At 40.6% G+C, this 16189-nt stretch overlaps 1 protein-coding gene across 1 annotated transcript in view; it reads right to left on the bottom strand.

The window, feature by feature from the left end:
- The window catches only part of LOC108516608 (formin-1-like), a 97386-nt gene that overhangs the window by 24574 nt on the left and 56623 nt on the right, over positions 1-16189 (bottom strand). The window contains exon 3 of the mRNA XM_017854182.1: positions 13301-13450. Within this exon, the coding sequence (XP_017709671.1) occupies positions 13301-13450 (150 nt within the window). The remainder of the gene's footprint in view (positions 1-13300; positions 13451-16189) is intronic.

The following is a 16189-nucleotide window of genomic DNA, read 5'->3' on the forward strand; positions in this document are numbered from 1 at the left end:
CCTTCCACCTCAGCCTCCCAAGTAGCTGGGATTACAGGTGCACGCCACCATGCCCAGCTAATTTTTTGTATTTTTTGTAGAGATGAGGTTTCACCATGCTGCCCAGGCTGGTCTCGAACTCCTGAACTCAAGCAATCCACCTGCCTCGGCCTCCCAAAGCGTTAGGATTACAGGTGTGAGCCACTGAGCCAAGCCAAAGGCTAAGTTATATTTTTCATGAAAAAAAGGAATGTAGACTGATGATGACTGGCATCTGGACACAACTGGTCTCAAATCATGGTTCAGGTTGGGGTTTATACTCTAACCTATGGAATTAATTTTGGTGTTTAAAAATAGGTAACTGGCCCCTGAAAAATAGCATTATCTTTTAAACACCTATTGGTGATATGTTAGAAATTCTCCTAAATGATAATGATTGGTTCATTTCAGTCAGTAGAGAATTTACAATCTGGTAATATTATCAGGGCATTCTTGTTAATACATTACTTGCTTTTTTACTGTAGACAACAGGACCGAGAAGTGACTTCAGGAGAAGAGGAATAAACTTTTGGTCTCTACTGCTACTAGCTTTAAAAAGAAAGCCCTACCAGCCATCTAGTACAGTGTGACTAAAATTAATCACCGCCTGACTCAAATCATGTATGTTTCTTCATCCAAGCAATTAAAAGTTAATGGCTTTGGAAATATTGGCAGATAAAGGCAAAGAAAAGAGACACATTGAGGGAATATGGTTCATGAAAGGCATCTAGGGAAACACATGAGATCTGACCAGCTATAATATGAATCTCTTAAAAAAAAAAAGATTTTTAATATCACTCTTTGCTAAAGAAAGAAGATAAAAATGGTCTAAAAAATGGATAAGGTATGCTCTGTGCGCCAAGAGGCAATGTGCCTTTAAGTCAGCATGCCACAGGGAATGTCCACGTTCCCTAAAAAAAAGGACGAAAAAAACTGAAGGTCCAAGCTGCTGCACCACTGGACTTATCCTTAATGTAAAGACAGGAGTTCAGAATCTCTCTAATAAATGCAAGAGCTCTTCATTCTCATGACTGTTCAGAAATACATGGAGCAACATGATAAACAAAGGAACATGCAAAAAACACATTTTTGCCACTGGCTCAGTCGATTCTGGCCTGTGGTCCTTTGGAATGGTGAATAAGGTTTCCGTGGTACAGAAAAGGTACTGGCCCTCACTGAAGATCACACCTGTAAAATAAATGACTCGCCGGTCTGACTACCCAACACAGCTTTGCCTTACCAATCATTACCAGGGACAGCTTCTATGAGCAAATAATGACACTCTTACGGTCTCCCTTCAGAAGAAAAAGTTAGAAAAGGGGTATAAAGAGCTTCAAGGATGAAATACAACAAGGAGTGAATATTCACTCCTTTGCGATGATCTCCTTGCAGCTTTGAACTAAGTCACATCAGGGCCAGTACAGGGAATAGCATATAGACTTCGGGGCATCATGGAAATGGCTTTCTTGCCTCAGAAAGCTCAGTATCACATGGTTTATGGCAGACAAGACTGAGGGCAACATTTTGATCTTTTCCTCATTAGGCTTACCTGAAGCATAGATGGTATTAACACCATAAGGGCTGTTTTAAATATGCTTTCAGAGGGATATGGCTAAGTCCAGCCATCCCTCCAACCATTGCCTGGTAGCCTGAACATCAGAAGTAAGGTTCTGTCCACTCTACGTAGTTTGTTCAGGTCTTTTGATACTCCTCGAGTCTACACAACGTACGGACTCCAGCTCACAGAGTCAAATTGCTTCTCCAGGCGAAAAGGGACTAATGTCCAACTTTGGTTCTAAATAAGCGCGATCACAGAGACCTGACCAGGGCTGTAAGGACCACTCTCATTTCTATCCTTCTTGACAACATTCACTCATGAGGCATTTCCGAATTCCTGACATAACTATCGCACATGGTTAGTTGCTATAAAAGTCAATGAAATAAGTAAAGTCACTCTCTACTGTTAGTAAGAAAAGAAATAAAAAAAACCCAAACTCATTAATTTCTCAATTTAAAGGGAAATTTTTTCCTTGCTGCAGCAGCTGATGAAAACATCATTGACTAGCCTATGTGGAATGTTTTCAAAGGGCAGAAAAATAAAACTAAGAGAAAAGAGCCATAAACAATAACCCCAAGTTCATGTATCCCAGGCAGGCCAACAGGGCCACGTACTTAGAGACACACTCTTCCATCTGACCTTTGGCTCTGACCACTCTGGCGCCAACCGCTGCCTGTGCCTCCCAGGTCAGTTTCACTAGCAGCCATGATAAAACAGACAAGAAGGAACATGAGCACAAAGTAATCTTAGGCTTAGCTCCTAACACACCAGAATTTAGCCTTTAAAAGTTATTCCAGTTGGGCGTGGTGGCTCACACCTGTAATTCCAGGGCTTTGGGAGGCTGAGGCAGGAGGACTGCTTGAGGCTAGGAGTTCAAGGCCAGCCTGGGCAATACAGCAAGACCCTCTCTATTAAAAAATGCTTTTTAAAAAAATGAGTTGGGCATGATGATGTGTGCCTGTAGTCCTAACTAGTCAGGAGGCTGAGCCAGGAGGATCACTTCATCCCAGGAATTGGAGGTTACTATGATGACACCATTGCATTCTAGCCTGGGCAAAAGAGTGAGACCTTGTCTCTTAAAAAAACAAAACAAAACAAAACAAAATTCCAGGACAAATCAGCATATCACTTCTATTCTGTCCAATTGTGTACTTTGTCAAATCTAAATCTGACAATTTTCCCTACTCTATTCCTAAGCTATTTTCCTATTTAAAAGTAAAAAACTTCTCTTAGAGACTGCATTGCACCAGCTACACAGATCAGCCACTTCATAGTTTTGTGTGAGCTATCACTTGTAGTACCCAAACATACTTTGACTTCAAGTGATTAATTGCAGAACAAAGGCCTCTTCCGTTTGCAGAGCTTCTCCCCCGGGCCACAGGGGAGTTGAAGTTGGGGAGCCCTGGACTTGCCCTGGAATGCATGATCAGTTAAAGCCAATCACTCTGCACTTAGTAGACATAACACCCAGAGCCGACCTAGCGATTTAGGTGCAGAGTGAAAGGTAACAGCATCGCATTCATTTCCTCATTTACGGAGAGTAGTCTGGGAGACAGTTTGAAAACTGAAATCAGCCCTGTGTCATAAATTTGCAAATTTAATTGAAATGCATTAGTCTTTGGAAGACATTTCCAATCCCGATAATGAAGACATGCATGTGCTAGCAGATGCCAACTCCCCCCCTTTTGGTTTTGAAACCTATACCACCTACGGAGTCTCACCAAAAACTAGCACTGACAGCCTGTTTGTACGGGTGACTGGAACAAAAGGGTGAGGAAACAGGGAAGATTGTCTGGAGTAAGGAGCCTCTCTGGCGCCCCTCAAATCATCCTACCCAGGCAGCCCCCTGCTGCATCTCTGCCCAAGGCAGGAGCTGTCAGGAGTCCCACAGAGAAGTAATTTAGAAATATTCTAGGCTGAATGAAGGAGACATACTTTAGGTTTCCATTGTTCTCTGCCAAGCTAGGGAAATTGAGTGTGGACAGATGCGCTCTAAGGTTTTGATTTGAGCTCCAAAGAGGTTTGAGGCTTGGCATAGCCATGAATCCAAAGGATCTCCACTTCCGTGTTTTTTTCTAAACAAATTGAAAGTGATACAGTCAAGAACAGACCTGGCGATTGTTTTACTCCATTGACTAATCTTTCTTGTTCTGAACATGTCTGTTCTCTTTAACAAAGCTATTAAGATTTTAGATTCTTGGGAAGAAGCAACTCATATGGGATAGGTGCAGGGACTTCTACCACAAAAACCCAAATAAATAGGATTTTTCATCTATTAGCAGCAGACAGCAAACCCTGCAACCAGTTTCAACATGGCAAAAAAAAAAAAAAAACCACACAGTGATTATTTATTTGTTCAACAAATACTAACTCAGTATCTACTATATATAGGGAAAAACAAGGTGCTACAGAGAAAACAAAGTAGCACAAGACATTGTAATTATCTTCTCGGGGCTATGATTTATCCAAAAGAGAAAGTGTTTATAACCAAATAAATAAAAAACCAAATCATGAAATGCCGAAATTGAAGACATAGTAAACCCCCAAAATTCTGGAGGTAAGATAGCTCATACAGATCGGAGAACCCTTCATGAAGGACACAGTATGTGATCAGTAAATTTTTCCAGAATTGAGTTTCACAGTTTGTATATCACTTGAGACATAATATCTATTTTTAAATTATGCCTTTATGTAAATATTATAAAGTACAGTCACACACTGCATAATGACATTTCGGTCAAAGACAGACCTCATATATGATGGTGGTCCCATAAGGTTATAATGGAGGTCAAAAATTCCTATTGCCTAGTGAAGTCAGAGCCACCATAATGTTGTGGCACAATTACTTTATTATAAAAATAAATTTAGTGTAGCCTAAATGTACAGTGTTTAGTTAAAAACATAAAAAAATAGGGTACAGTAATATTCTAGGCCCTCAGATTCACCCACCACTCACTCAGAGCAATTTCCAATTCTGTGAGCTCCATTCATGGTTAAGTGCCCTACACAGGTGTACCATTTTCTATCTTTTATACTATATTTTTACTGTACCTTTTCTGTGTTTAGATACAAATACCATGGTGTTACAATTCTACTCAGTACAGTAACCTGCTGTACAGGTTTGTAGCCTAAGAACAATAGGTTATGCCATATAGCCTACGTGTGAAGTAGGCTACACCATCTAGGTTTGTGTAAGTACACTCTATAATGTTTGCACAATGATGACATCACCTAACAATGCATTTCTCACAATGTATCCCACCAGTTAAGTGACACATGATTCTACGTGTTTAAATTAAGGGCTGCAAATTTATGTTATTGGAATGTACAAATACACAAGAGACTGGAGTAGACCAACCACTGAAAGAAGGAAGCACAGGAAAGAGGGCAGTTAGTTAGGCTGATCCCAGGAATAACACTGCGTGTGATTCCTTCAAAAGTGTGTTGAGTCACCCAAATTCGCATCTTTATAATGTAAACCCCCAGGTCTATGTAGCCAAATTCATCTGTTCTGTCAATGCCCAGCTCATTTTCTACTTCAAATTGCAGGAAGTCGGGTTGGAAGACAACTGCAAGATCACCTGAGCTCAGGAGTTTCTAAACTTGGCTGAAGGTAAGAAATCACTAGGAAGGTGTCAATCTCTCATCTCCAAAGCTTACCTGGTACATGTAAACAAGAGGATGGTGAAGCCAAGGTATGTATTAAGGAAACTAAACAAGAAATGTGTTCTTGCTCTGCCCTCTCTGTGGGGAGTTTCTAAAACCACAGATTTCTAGACTGTACACTCTGGTATTCTGATTCAGTAGCTCTGTTTACAGTTTTGCAATGACCTCCAGGTGACTTGGGAGATCTGCCAGGTTTGGGAGCTGCTGATCTCTAACACTACCCCACTGGCTTCTGAATGTCCTCTAAAACTCTCGGCTTAGGGTGGTCCTGATTATGGCTAAGTGTCTCCTCAAAGCTCCCTGTAGCTTCCACATTTCCTCTGGATCATTTCTTCCTCCAAACTCTTACACCAGCCAGGATCTTCCATGCTCTTTCAATATCCAGCTGTGTGCTGGAGAATGCACCATACAAGCCACAGCGAACAACAGGCTTGTGTCCTAGAAGTCGAAAGATACACATCAACTGCTAAAATAACAAGCTGGAATGAGTTAAATGCTGAAGGACGGTAAGAAGAAAATGCTGTCAGAACTCATAGGAAAAGCTAATTCTTTTATTAAGAGAGATTTCAGAAAATTTCTACAGAACCTGGTTTCTGGAGGCAGTCCTTGAAGGACGACTCTATTTTGCTCCGCAGGAAATAATGGGGGGCAATGCGGTATGAAGAAATTATCCAATGAGAACACAAGGAAAGAAAGTGCAGGTGTGAGACAGTGAGTGGTCACAGTAGGTGCAGGGAGGGATGAGGTTATAGGAAATGAGGCTGGAGAGTGAGTTTAGGGCAGGTTCTCAGAGGGCATGCTATAATTTGGGAGAGAGTATGAAGTTCTTGAAAGAACTCAACTTTAGCATTAAAAAAAAAAAGACCTAGGTTCTTATCCTCATTCTGTTTATTAATGAAACTATGGTATTGAAAATCCATTTACTCTCTCATGCTTAGCTGTGAAAGAGCAATAAACTTTTTTTTTTTTTTCCCCAGGGCTGTTGTGAGAACTCAGTATGTTAACAAATTAAAGTACCAACCACGGCTAATTATCTTTCATTTATTTCATGAGCAATGGAAAACCACAGAATATGTTTAAAGAGATAAATATGATCTAACTTCTGTTTTGGAAAGATAATTGGATGCAATATTCAGGGACACTAAAGAGGAAATAGAAAACCTCTAGGCAGACAGAAGAGTGAGAAGGATGTTTCAATAATCCAAGTGAGAGATGACAGACTACTGAATTAGGGCAGAGACACCTCAAATACAGGGTAAAGAACAATCACCATGAAGGGGGCAAAACTGTAAAGAGTCAGAAATAGATGAAAAATAAATTTTGTAGCAGTAAAGATCATTCTCATTTCCAGCCTGCCTTTTGCTACGAGGAGGAGGATAGTGTTGCAATTCAAAGTTAGGGAGCCTAAGAGGAATAGGCCTTAGTTGAGATAGAATAATTTCCAACGGAGACATACTGAATTGCAGATGAAGGCTGGGTATACCGTTTAGTGTGCAGTAGGAAATTTAGGTCTAAAACTTGGGAGGCCTTGGGAATGAGGTGATAGGTGAAGCTGTGAAAACAGCTGGGACTAGCTATACAGAGAGTAGAGAGTAGAAAAGAGGAACACTGAGATTTTACCTTGGGGAAGGCCCACACTTAAGGAATAGAAGAAACAGAGGAGTTAAGGAGGGAGATGAAGAAGGGGAGTAGTCACCTTCACAGAGAGACTGAATATACTATCAGAGCAATGAGGCATTTTGAGATGGAGGAAACTACCATCAGTGTCAAAAACTAGCAGTGGCAAAGAGTTAGAAGGAGACATCTGATTTCACATCTAGGAAATGTGATACAGTCTGGTAACAGTCTCAATATGCAGTTCTCCTGCTTCCTTCAGTAATGGAAACCATGAGTCTTTAGCGGGGACATGGCTCCCAGCTAATGCATTTCCTGGTCTCCCTTTTGTATGGCCATGAGACTAAGTTCTGCCCAATGGGATAAAGTGGAAGTGACGTGTGCACCTTCCAGTTCGTGCTATTTAATATTAAAAGGAAAGGCTGTGCAGTCCCCTCCCACTGGCAGGAACTCAGCAGCACTGGTGGTGGTAGACTTGACGTGTGCCCCCTTATACCTTGGGAATAAGGACCTTACCTTAAGGATGGCAGCCACAAAAGAGAAGAAAACTGGGTTCCTGACATCCAAACTCCTTGCATTCAGATTGTTATGTCAAAGGAAAATTAATTTTTCCTTTTTTAAGCAACAGTCATTTTGGTCTCTGTTATGGCAGCCAAGACATTATCCTTACTGAGACAGGAAGGAGTGTGTGGTATGTAAAAGGAAATAAGGAAATAAACATAAATTATTCTTTTAAAAGAAGTTAGAAGGGAAAAGAAGAGATGGGATGATTCTTTCAGAGAAGAGAGGGCCAAGAAATGTGTATAGTTTTTTTAAACCAATGATCCTGTAATTCTTACAGCTTTTTAGTTTATCCTCTTTCCTTATTCATGGCATATTTTCAATTTTGCAGACACAGTTTTAAATTTATTGCTTGGGGAATAAGCAGGTTTTATTCTTCGTGATTTTCTTTTCTTTTCAAGACAGGGTCTCACTCTGTTGCCCAGGCTGGAGTGCAGTGGTGCGATCTTGGCTCACTGCAACCTTTGCCTCGCAGGCTCAAGTGATTCTCCTGCCTCAGCCTCCTGAGTAGCTGGGATTACAGGTGTGCGCCACCATGCCCAGTCAATTTTTGTATTTTTAGTAGAGACGAGGTTTCACCATGTTGGCCAGGCTGATCTTGAACTCCTGACCTAAGGTGATCCCCCCGCCTCAGCCTCCAAAAGTGCTGGGATTACAGGCATGAGCTACTGTGCCTGGCTATTCTTTGTGATTATGGTAATTCTGTTTATCTGTTAGGTCTTGGGGCATTTACTGTCTGTGTATTTGCACAGAACCATTTTTAAATGTGATTTAGGAAAATTCAAAGTTTTGCCAATTAATTAGAGGGTGATTGTATTATTAAGGGATTTAAAAAAATAAGCAGCTCTTTAGTGGTTAAATGAATACAAGCCATTTAACTACCTAACACAGGGCAAGGAAAAGAAAGTTAACATGTTACAAGTTGCTGAAATTATCATGTATGTATGTCAGTAGTTAAGCAGAATTCAATAAATAAAAATTTTATTTATGTAGCTTTTTCTAGGAATAAGTTTATCATGTAAAGAGAAGAATTCCCATAGTGTCTACACCGCAGTCAGTGGTTTGTGGATTGAGTGACAGCATCTCCAAGTCCCCAGCTCTTGGTCCTGAAGTGACCTGAGCAGTAGGGATCTCTGAGAACAGCTTTCAGGATAGCCTCACAACAGCTTGGAACTATCTTCTGTCGAGGGTACAGCAGTTCCATAATCACCCATAATAACAGCAAGTAATGTATTTAAAACAAAAACCCTATTGGTATGTGGCTGGGTAACTTAAAAAACAGCCCCCGCCCCCAAAAGAAAAAACAAACTAACTATCCATTCCCCTATGGTGTAAAGTATAGCTATGTGTATAGTGGAATTTCTTATTTTCATTTCACATAAAATTCACCCAACTTCTAATTCACTCATTACTTACCCATTATGGGGTTTTTAAATGGCACTTTGTAAGTTTGCTTTGGCTCAGGGTGAATTATGTGCCCAGACTTTATTCCTGAAGTCATGACTCCCCTAGGCCTTCTGTACCTTTTGCAAATTCACAGCTCATTTTGTGGGAGGCAGTGGTTTGTGTGCATGCATGGGCATAGGTGGGGGCAGTCTTAGGATATCCTAAATGGTGGAATGTTTTGTAAGCAAGGGTCCTATCACACAGAATAATTAAGGAGCCAAAAAAAAAAAAAAAAAAAAAAAAAAAAAGAGAAAAAAAAAGCCAATAAAGGTATCAGCAAATTTAGGTTACCTCCTTGCAGTTATGCATATACTTGGATAATCTATTGATTTAACAGGTGGAAGAAATGCGTGTACCAAAAATTCATTGAATGTTTGGATATCAGGAGGTACAAACAAAAGTGTGTGAAAAGGTAAAACTGAGGCAAAGCTGCTTCTGAGGATAAAATAAACCTTGGATTATGATATATCATAAATGCAATGTTGGATACAGATGGGCAGAGAAAAAAATATTTTGTGTCCACACTCCATAAAAAAAAGTGATCTTCAAGAACAACATTAGGACCAGGCATGGTGGCTCATGCCTGTAATCCCAGCACTTTGGGAGACCAAGGCAGGAGGATTGTTTGAGCCCAGAGTTCGAGACCAGCCTGGGCAACATAGTGAGATGCCATTTCTACAAAAATAAAAAATAAAATTAGCTAGGTATGGTGATGCACATCTGTAGTCCCAGCTACTCAGTAGGCTAAGGCAGGAGGATCGCTTGAGCCCAGGAGGTCAAGGCTGCCGTAAGCTGTAATTGCGTCATGGCACTCTAGCCTGAGTAACTCAAAAGAAAACAAAACAAAGGCCAACATTAGTATTTTATGAGAAGAACTGGGGGTTCAGGTGAGGCAAGGCAGTTACAGACGTTTATCAATTTCAAGAGGGCAGTGAAAATTCTTCCTGGCACCTAATCTCTCTCCCAACTCACCTGCAAGTCGCTGCTTGAAATATCTTCCAACAGAGCCCCCATAGCTCAAGAGCAAAGGTGAGGGGCATTATGGCAGAAGTGAAACACCCAGTTCCTCAGCAAATTACAACAGTAGTTTCTAGATTCATAGAGATTTTGAGCTAGAAGAGCTCACAGTCACCATTTCATTCCTGCTTCATCCTAATATATATATTTTACAGATGTGACAACTGGGTTCCCAGTGATTAAGTGACTGGCCCAAGATCACATAGCCAATTAATGGGGGTGGGGGTGGGGGGATGAAGGGTAAAAACGCCTATTTTCAGCTCTCTGTCTTTAGGTCTTTTTTACACTGCTCAGCCTCGCATGTATTCAGAAGGGATAAGAGAAGGGACCTGGGATCTTCACTGAAAGATGAGTCCTGATACCAGGGGCAGCACAATGACTGAGTGGGTCACAGACTGCACGTCTAGAAAGTGGCGCTTTCAGATTTGTGCCTGGGTTCAGAAGTTTGCTGTTTCGCTTAAGACTGGCTTGAATGCCAAGGAAAACTGAAAGCCATTCATATACCACGACACAGTAGATTGCTCTTCCAAAGATACAGTTAATCTCCAGGTAAACCATATTCCCTAGTGAAACACTGTTTCCTCTACTGAACCACAGAGTTGTGCTCTGACACCAGTTTTAATAAGGTTATTGTTCACTCACGAGGCACAAGAACTTAGCACATTTTTATGTGGTCATTTGTACGTTTAGAGATTATTCTGGATTTTACGAGGGGAAGTTGTTATCTTGTTATGAAGATGCGTTCATCTCAATTTTGCATCAAACTAATGTGTACTCATGAAAACTATCCTAAATAGGAAAAGTAAATATTCTCCACCACCTAAAATTAACCTTGAGTGACCTAGGTAGTTTTCAACACTTTCATTTCATTTGGAAGTAGAATTTAAACAAAACACTATTTTCCATGAAACCTGTCCCTCTGGAAATGCTACTACTGATTCTTAATTTTTCCAATGATTTTGAGCACTTAGTTGGCCTTCAAATATATTTAAAATTAAGTGAGTTGAATTTTCTGATGAGATCCCACGCTAGTTCTTTTCCTTATAATTACACATTATCAGGTTTTTATTTTGGCTATGAATTTTATTTTCTAGGATGCCCTTGTTAATGATGTTATGTTGCCTCCTGATGCTTAGGGTTGTTGGGATATATTGGGTTTCCGGGAAAAGTATAATTGAAACTACAATATCAAATATCATTCAATAGATGTCAAAACAAAGCAATTATAGTGTTTCTCATTTAATTATAATAGAAAAATTCCAGTTAATTTGCTTATTTTACCATAATGAATGTGTGATTCTAACAGGCAAGAAGCTAAAATCTTTAGCAGACAGAGAACACTAACAAAGTTCTCACTTCAGGATTTTAAGAAAACCCTGGATATTCATCAGTTTGTTTAAATGGTTGGGCAGTAATCTACATAATGTGCTAATATTTCTTAACAAACAGATTTTCCTAACCATGCTGCTGCCTCCAGAAATATTTTATTAGTCATCGTCAACGTTCAGAGATGTTGTTTTAGGGTAGAAACCTCGGTGATCCATCCTCACAGAGCATGGCTGGAAGGAAGGGTCTCCTGAAACTGCGAAATGAGAAGAACCGAAAAGGGTCTTGTGAGGTCATGACCCTGTAAAGGAGTTGGTTTACAGAGTGTGAAGCAGGCAATTCAACAGCTGCACCCAGGAAGCAATGCCACAAATGCCCGTGGCTGGGAATCAGAGATACTGTCATTTTGAAGGACTTCTGGACACCACCTCTATGACAGGGTCACAATTTCTTTGCTCTAACTTCTATGATAGAGAACACTTTTTAATTTGGAATACAGTTCAGTATTTCAACAGAAGATCATTAACATATAAAGCAATTTATTGCCTTCTCTGTTAGTCTTTTGTTTTAGACCATTTGTAGGGCCCCAAGGACACATATACTAAGGACTGTGCTCAAAATCTGAGGTGCAAATTCTTAAGCAAAGGCTGTCCATTCCAGGCCCACTGCTGGATGTCCCAGCCTTAAGGTGTGTGGACCTGGAGGGCAGACTGGCCAGCTCCTATGCTACTATAAGAATAGCATTTTCGTAAGAGAATTGATTCCAGAGAAACTTATTTTAGCTTACTTTAAAAGGCTAAATAAGTGATTGCAGGGCAAGAGCTACGAGTTTGGTGCCAAGATTTTTAGGATTTTTTTCATGTTATTATCAACGACCTATTTTCTCAACAATGGTACTTTTCTCTGCTTCAGTTTTATCTACATAATGGATAGATTCAGTTTAATTCCCATGTTCCCAAAGAAGTAATGACGGGAAGATGTGTTGATAAACGTTTTTAAAGCTAACTTCGCTGGAAAGAAAGAAGGTCTTTTTCTTTTTTTAGCTCCCTGAGAAAATACTCGGAGACTAATACTAGGTCAAAAATCTCACAATTTTGATCCTCTTACTAGTGTTTTAAGGTGAAATACATTAGAGTAGGTTGTGATGTGTCTATAAATATATTATGTATATATCTTTTCTTTGATTACCAAGTGAAGAACAAAAATACTGAATTATGGAATGTCAAGCCTCAAAGGTTAGTAAAATGCAGATGCTGTAATTAAAGATATCATTTTCCTTATGCTGAGGAATTTTTTGTCTCCCTCCACTCTGTTCTGAATGCCATTCTTATACATCTGTTCCACAGGAGTAGCAGTAAGACCTGTTTGAAGTTTAAATCCACGACACCCCTTCCAGAACAGTGGCAACCCAATCACAAAAATGATGAGGCAGAAATGCTTTTTTCCGATACATAGGGGCAAATTCAGTCTCTCTAAGGAAAACGAACACACACACACACACACACACACCTCGTCTATATTCAGAGCTGAGGTTTTTCTTCTACCCCCAGCTAATAAAATCGGGGGCTGCAATGAGGCCGAGCGGCACGCAGTTTGATGTCCGCAGCAGGATACAGGGAGTCAGAAGTGGCGCTGTAAATCCAATGTGGGGCTTCCACGCTGTGTGAAGTGTGGCCTGAGTCACAGAGATTTTCCTTTGATGCAAGTTCAGTATATTAATGGGAAAAGCATTCACTTTTATTTGTCTATACTGTCTGCGACAGCAAGGCTGCCTCATTTAGCCCGGGCCAACATGAAAATACACAGAGAAGCAATCTGTTGCAAATTAGCACAACCCTCCTTTCATTTACTAGCTAGTAATTGGAAGGGGTTAAGAAAGTGTAACTTATCAGATCATGTGAACGTACCTGCCTGTGTGGACAGCAAGCTTTCCCTGAATTTCCCTACGATCCCTGAGGCAAAGGTCCTTTCCCGATGACCACTTGATCAGAAAGAAAACATTGACACGTGTGATAGAGACACACTTTGATAGGTTTAAGAGTGCAGTTTCCGAGGCTCCTGAAGGAGGCATTCAAATCTTTATTTGAACCTTACCTTTCTTTAGATATGTTTTTACTCTCCCGTTTCCAAATTGTCTTGAAGTCACTGCAGAACTCGTACCACACCATAAACACGTAGCTGGGTGTGATCTCCTTCTCACCAGACTTTGGCTTCATCCCAAAATATCCTACTGTTGTTTCAAAACTGCAACAGGTAGGGGGGAAAATGGAATGAGGTAGAGGGTAAGAAATTCTCAACACTAAAACCCATTAGGAGGGGGATGCTGGGGGCCGTTTCCCATGTGTTTAATTCTCTAACACAAGCTGAGGGCTCATAGTTACTGAAGTTTATTGTAAGCCTCAGAAAATTTGCTCAAACTGATGTGCCAAAAAATGGAACTTGATCGGGATGCCCCTGGGCACATCTTATCTGTATAAAATCAGCATGTATAATTTCTGGGGTTGCGTAGGTAAAATATCTTAAGTTAGTTCTTCATCTCAGATCCCCGTCTCTCCCCTGCTCTTCATTTTATGTTTAGTGATTACACGCAAGGCTGATGACACGCTGACTGCAGCATTAGCAGCGGTCGGTTCGAGAGCTCATTGGGAATAATTAATCTGTCAAATGCTTCACAGAAAAGCAAGAAAATCCATTCTATCCTTATTCTGGTGTATACTGGCTTTGTAACCTTGGGCCAATCACTCAGCATCTTTGACTCTCAATTTTCTCAAGGGTAAAATAAGAGATGTAGATAATATGATCTTTAGGAGGGCTACCTTTTAAAACTTAATACGACACAAGAATACAAACCACCGATGTATAAAAATAGATACAGTTGTAGGCATAGCAAGTTCTGGATGAAAAACCATTTCTGATCTTGAAAATGATCTCCAATCTGGTCAGTAAGAGTCCTATTTTTCCAGAGTGGGTTCCCAGACATCAGTAAGACCTATCCCAGTGAGGCTCACTGCACACCAGACTACCTGGGCCTCCCAAGCAGCCCTTCTTGGAGGCACTAGCTTTGCGGCAATTTATAGCTTTGAACTCAATCTTTCCCCCTCACCCCCACCTACCCCAAGCCTCACAAGCTCATTTGCCATGAGCAAGAACACTTAAATAAATGACCCTCTTTTCTAGGGTGTTGGAAACTAATCAAAGCAGGAATGGCTGGCCAGGTTTATTACTCAATGCTCTATCATCTGTTCAGACACAGCAGGTTATTTTTTTTATTTTTTATTTTTTGTGGCCATCCTGAATACTGATTTTCTAATGGAACTCTATTCAATGGCCATTGTAAAACCCTGAAGCTCCGTTACTATTCTGGAGCATACTTTCATCTCGCTCTCAGTTATTGGGCAATATGTATCTCATAAGATTTTATCACATTTCACAGATGAACTGTTAATTGATTCCATGGCTACGATTAGGCGAGATCCAAGCTGGAGCTGCAGCTCTGAGTCCCATAAATTCTTTGTGCTTCTGTAAAGAATAAATCTGTTTTTAATGCAAATTAAAACTACTGGTCAGGGAATTTTGGCTCCCAGTTATTAAAAGACTGGAAGTGCATAAGTGGAGAAAGGCAATAACTGCAGTAATCTCTTACGGGGACTCCATTATAACTCCAAACATACATAATGTCAAGAAAAACCGGTAAGGGAAGAAAGTGGCAATGTCCACTCTTGCCCCAGACATAACCCTTATTTCCATGGCAGTCCACATACTGGTAAAACCAAATGTACACTCTATAGCATGTAACTTTTTAAAATTCAAATGAAAATTATTTTGACTACAGCACAGGAATACATAAGTAGAGTTATATAACCTACAGGAACAGGCCATGCATTTCCTATAAAGTCACAGGACTTTAGAATGGGAAGGAATTTACAGGATGACTTGCCCAAATTATCATTTTATAGATGACAAAACAGAGACCTGGAACGATTGCGTGGCATTATTCACAGGTAAGGGTGGGCCTAGAATTCAGGTCCCCTGATTTTCTGTGAAATGCTGTGTCTGCTTCATCTTTCTGTTGCTCATGCTCAATCACACAGGCATTTAAGAGACAAAAGAGTCGTTCTCCCTGACCCTTTTCTACTTTAGACACAGTTGTCCTCTGTATCACACATGACATGCATTATCCCAGGGAGGGCACGTGATTACTTTTTCTCTTTCTTAAGCTTACCTTCTATACAGATACATATTTATTTGAGCATTCATGGGGAAGGGAGAGTCTTTCATTCCTAATATTTAGAGGAACAACTTATCTTTCCATTTTCCAGCAAAATACACTGAAGTCCAGTTATTGTGCTTCATGGACACCTGACACCTCTGGCATTCCCTGGAGTCTAGATTGCGAGATTAACATATTGCAAATCCTGGTGCCGTTTCAGAGAATGGCAAGAGTAATCTGGTGGTTGTTGCATGGCCTGAGAAAAACACATCACCCTTCTGTGGGCCTGGATTTTCTCACTTCTAAACCGGAGCTAACCACTGACCTCCTCGTCTCTCTCCCTGGGGATTGGTGAGGTACTGCTTGCTTATTCTCCCTTGAAGGGTGGGAAACACTAAAAGAAATACTAAATTTCAGCCTTTTTTTCCCTATGTGTTTTGGAAACTAAGACAGCAAGCGAACCTCTTCAGAAGAACCAAAGTAAACAGAGTCCCAGAGGATGGCCTGGCTTTGGCACTCAGCAGCTTTAACGAAGATAAAGTCACTTCAAGAATGTGCCTTATTTGGCCTGGCGTGGTGGCTCATGCCTGTAATCCTAGCACTTTGGGAGGCCGAGGCGGGCGGATTACGATGGTCAGGAAGATCAACCATTCTTGGACAACACGTGAAACTCTGTCTTACCTAAAAAAAAAAAAAAAAAAAAAAATAAATTAGAGCCTGCGTGGTGTCAGGGCCTGTTAGATTCCAGCTACTCGGGAAGGGCTGAGGCAGGA

This window comes from Rhinopithecus bieti, unplaced genomic scaffold (assembly GCF_001698545.2).
Source record: "Rhinopithecus bieti isolate Rb0 unplaced genomic scaffold, ASM169854v2 scaffold_2653, whole genome shotgun sequence".
Classification (NCBI taxonomy): domain Eukaryota; kingdom Metazoa; phylum Chordata; class Mammalia; order Primates; family Cercopithecidae; genus Rhinopithecus; species Rhinopithecus bieti.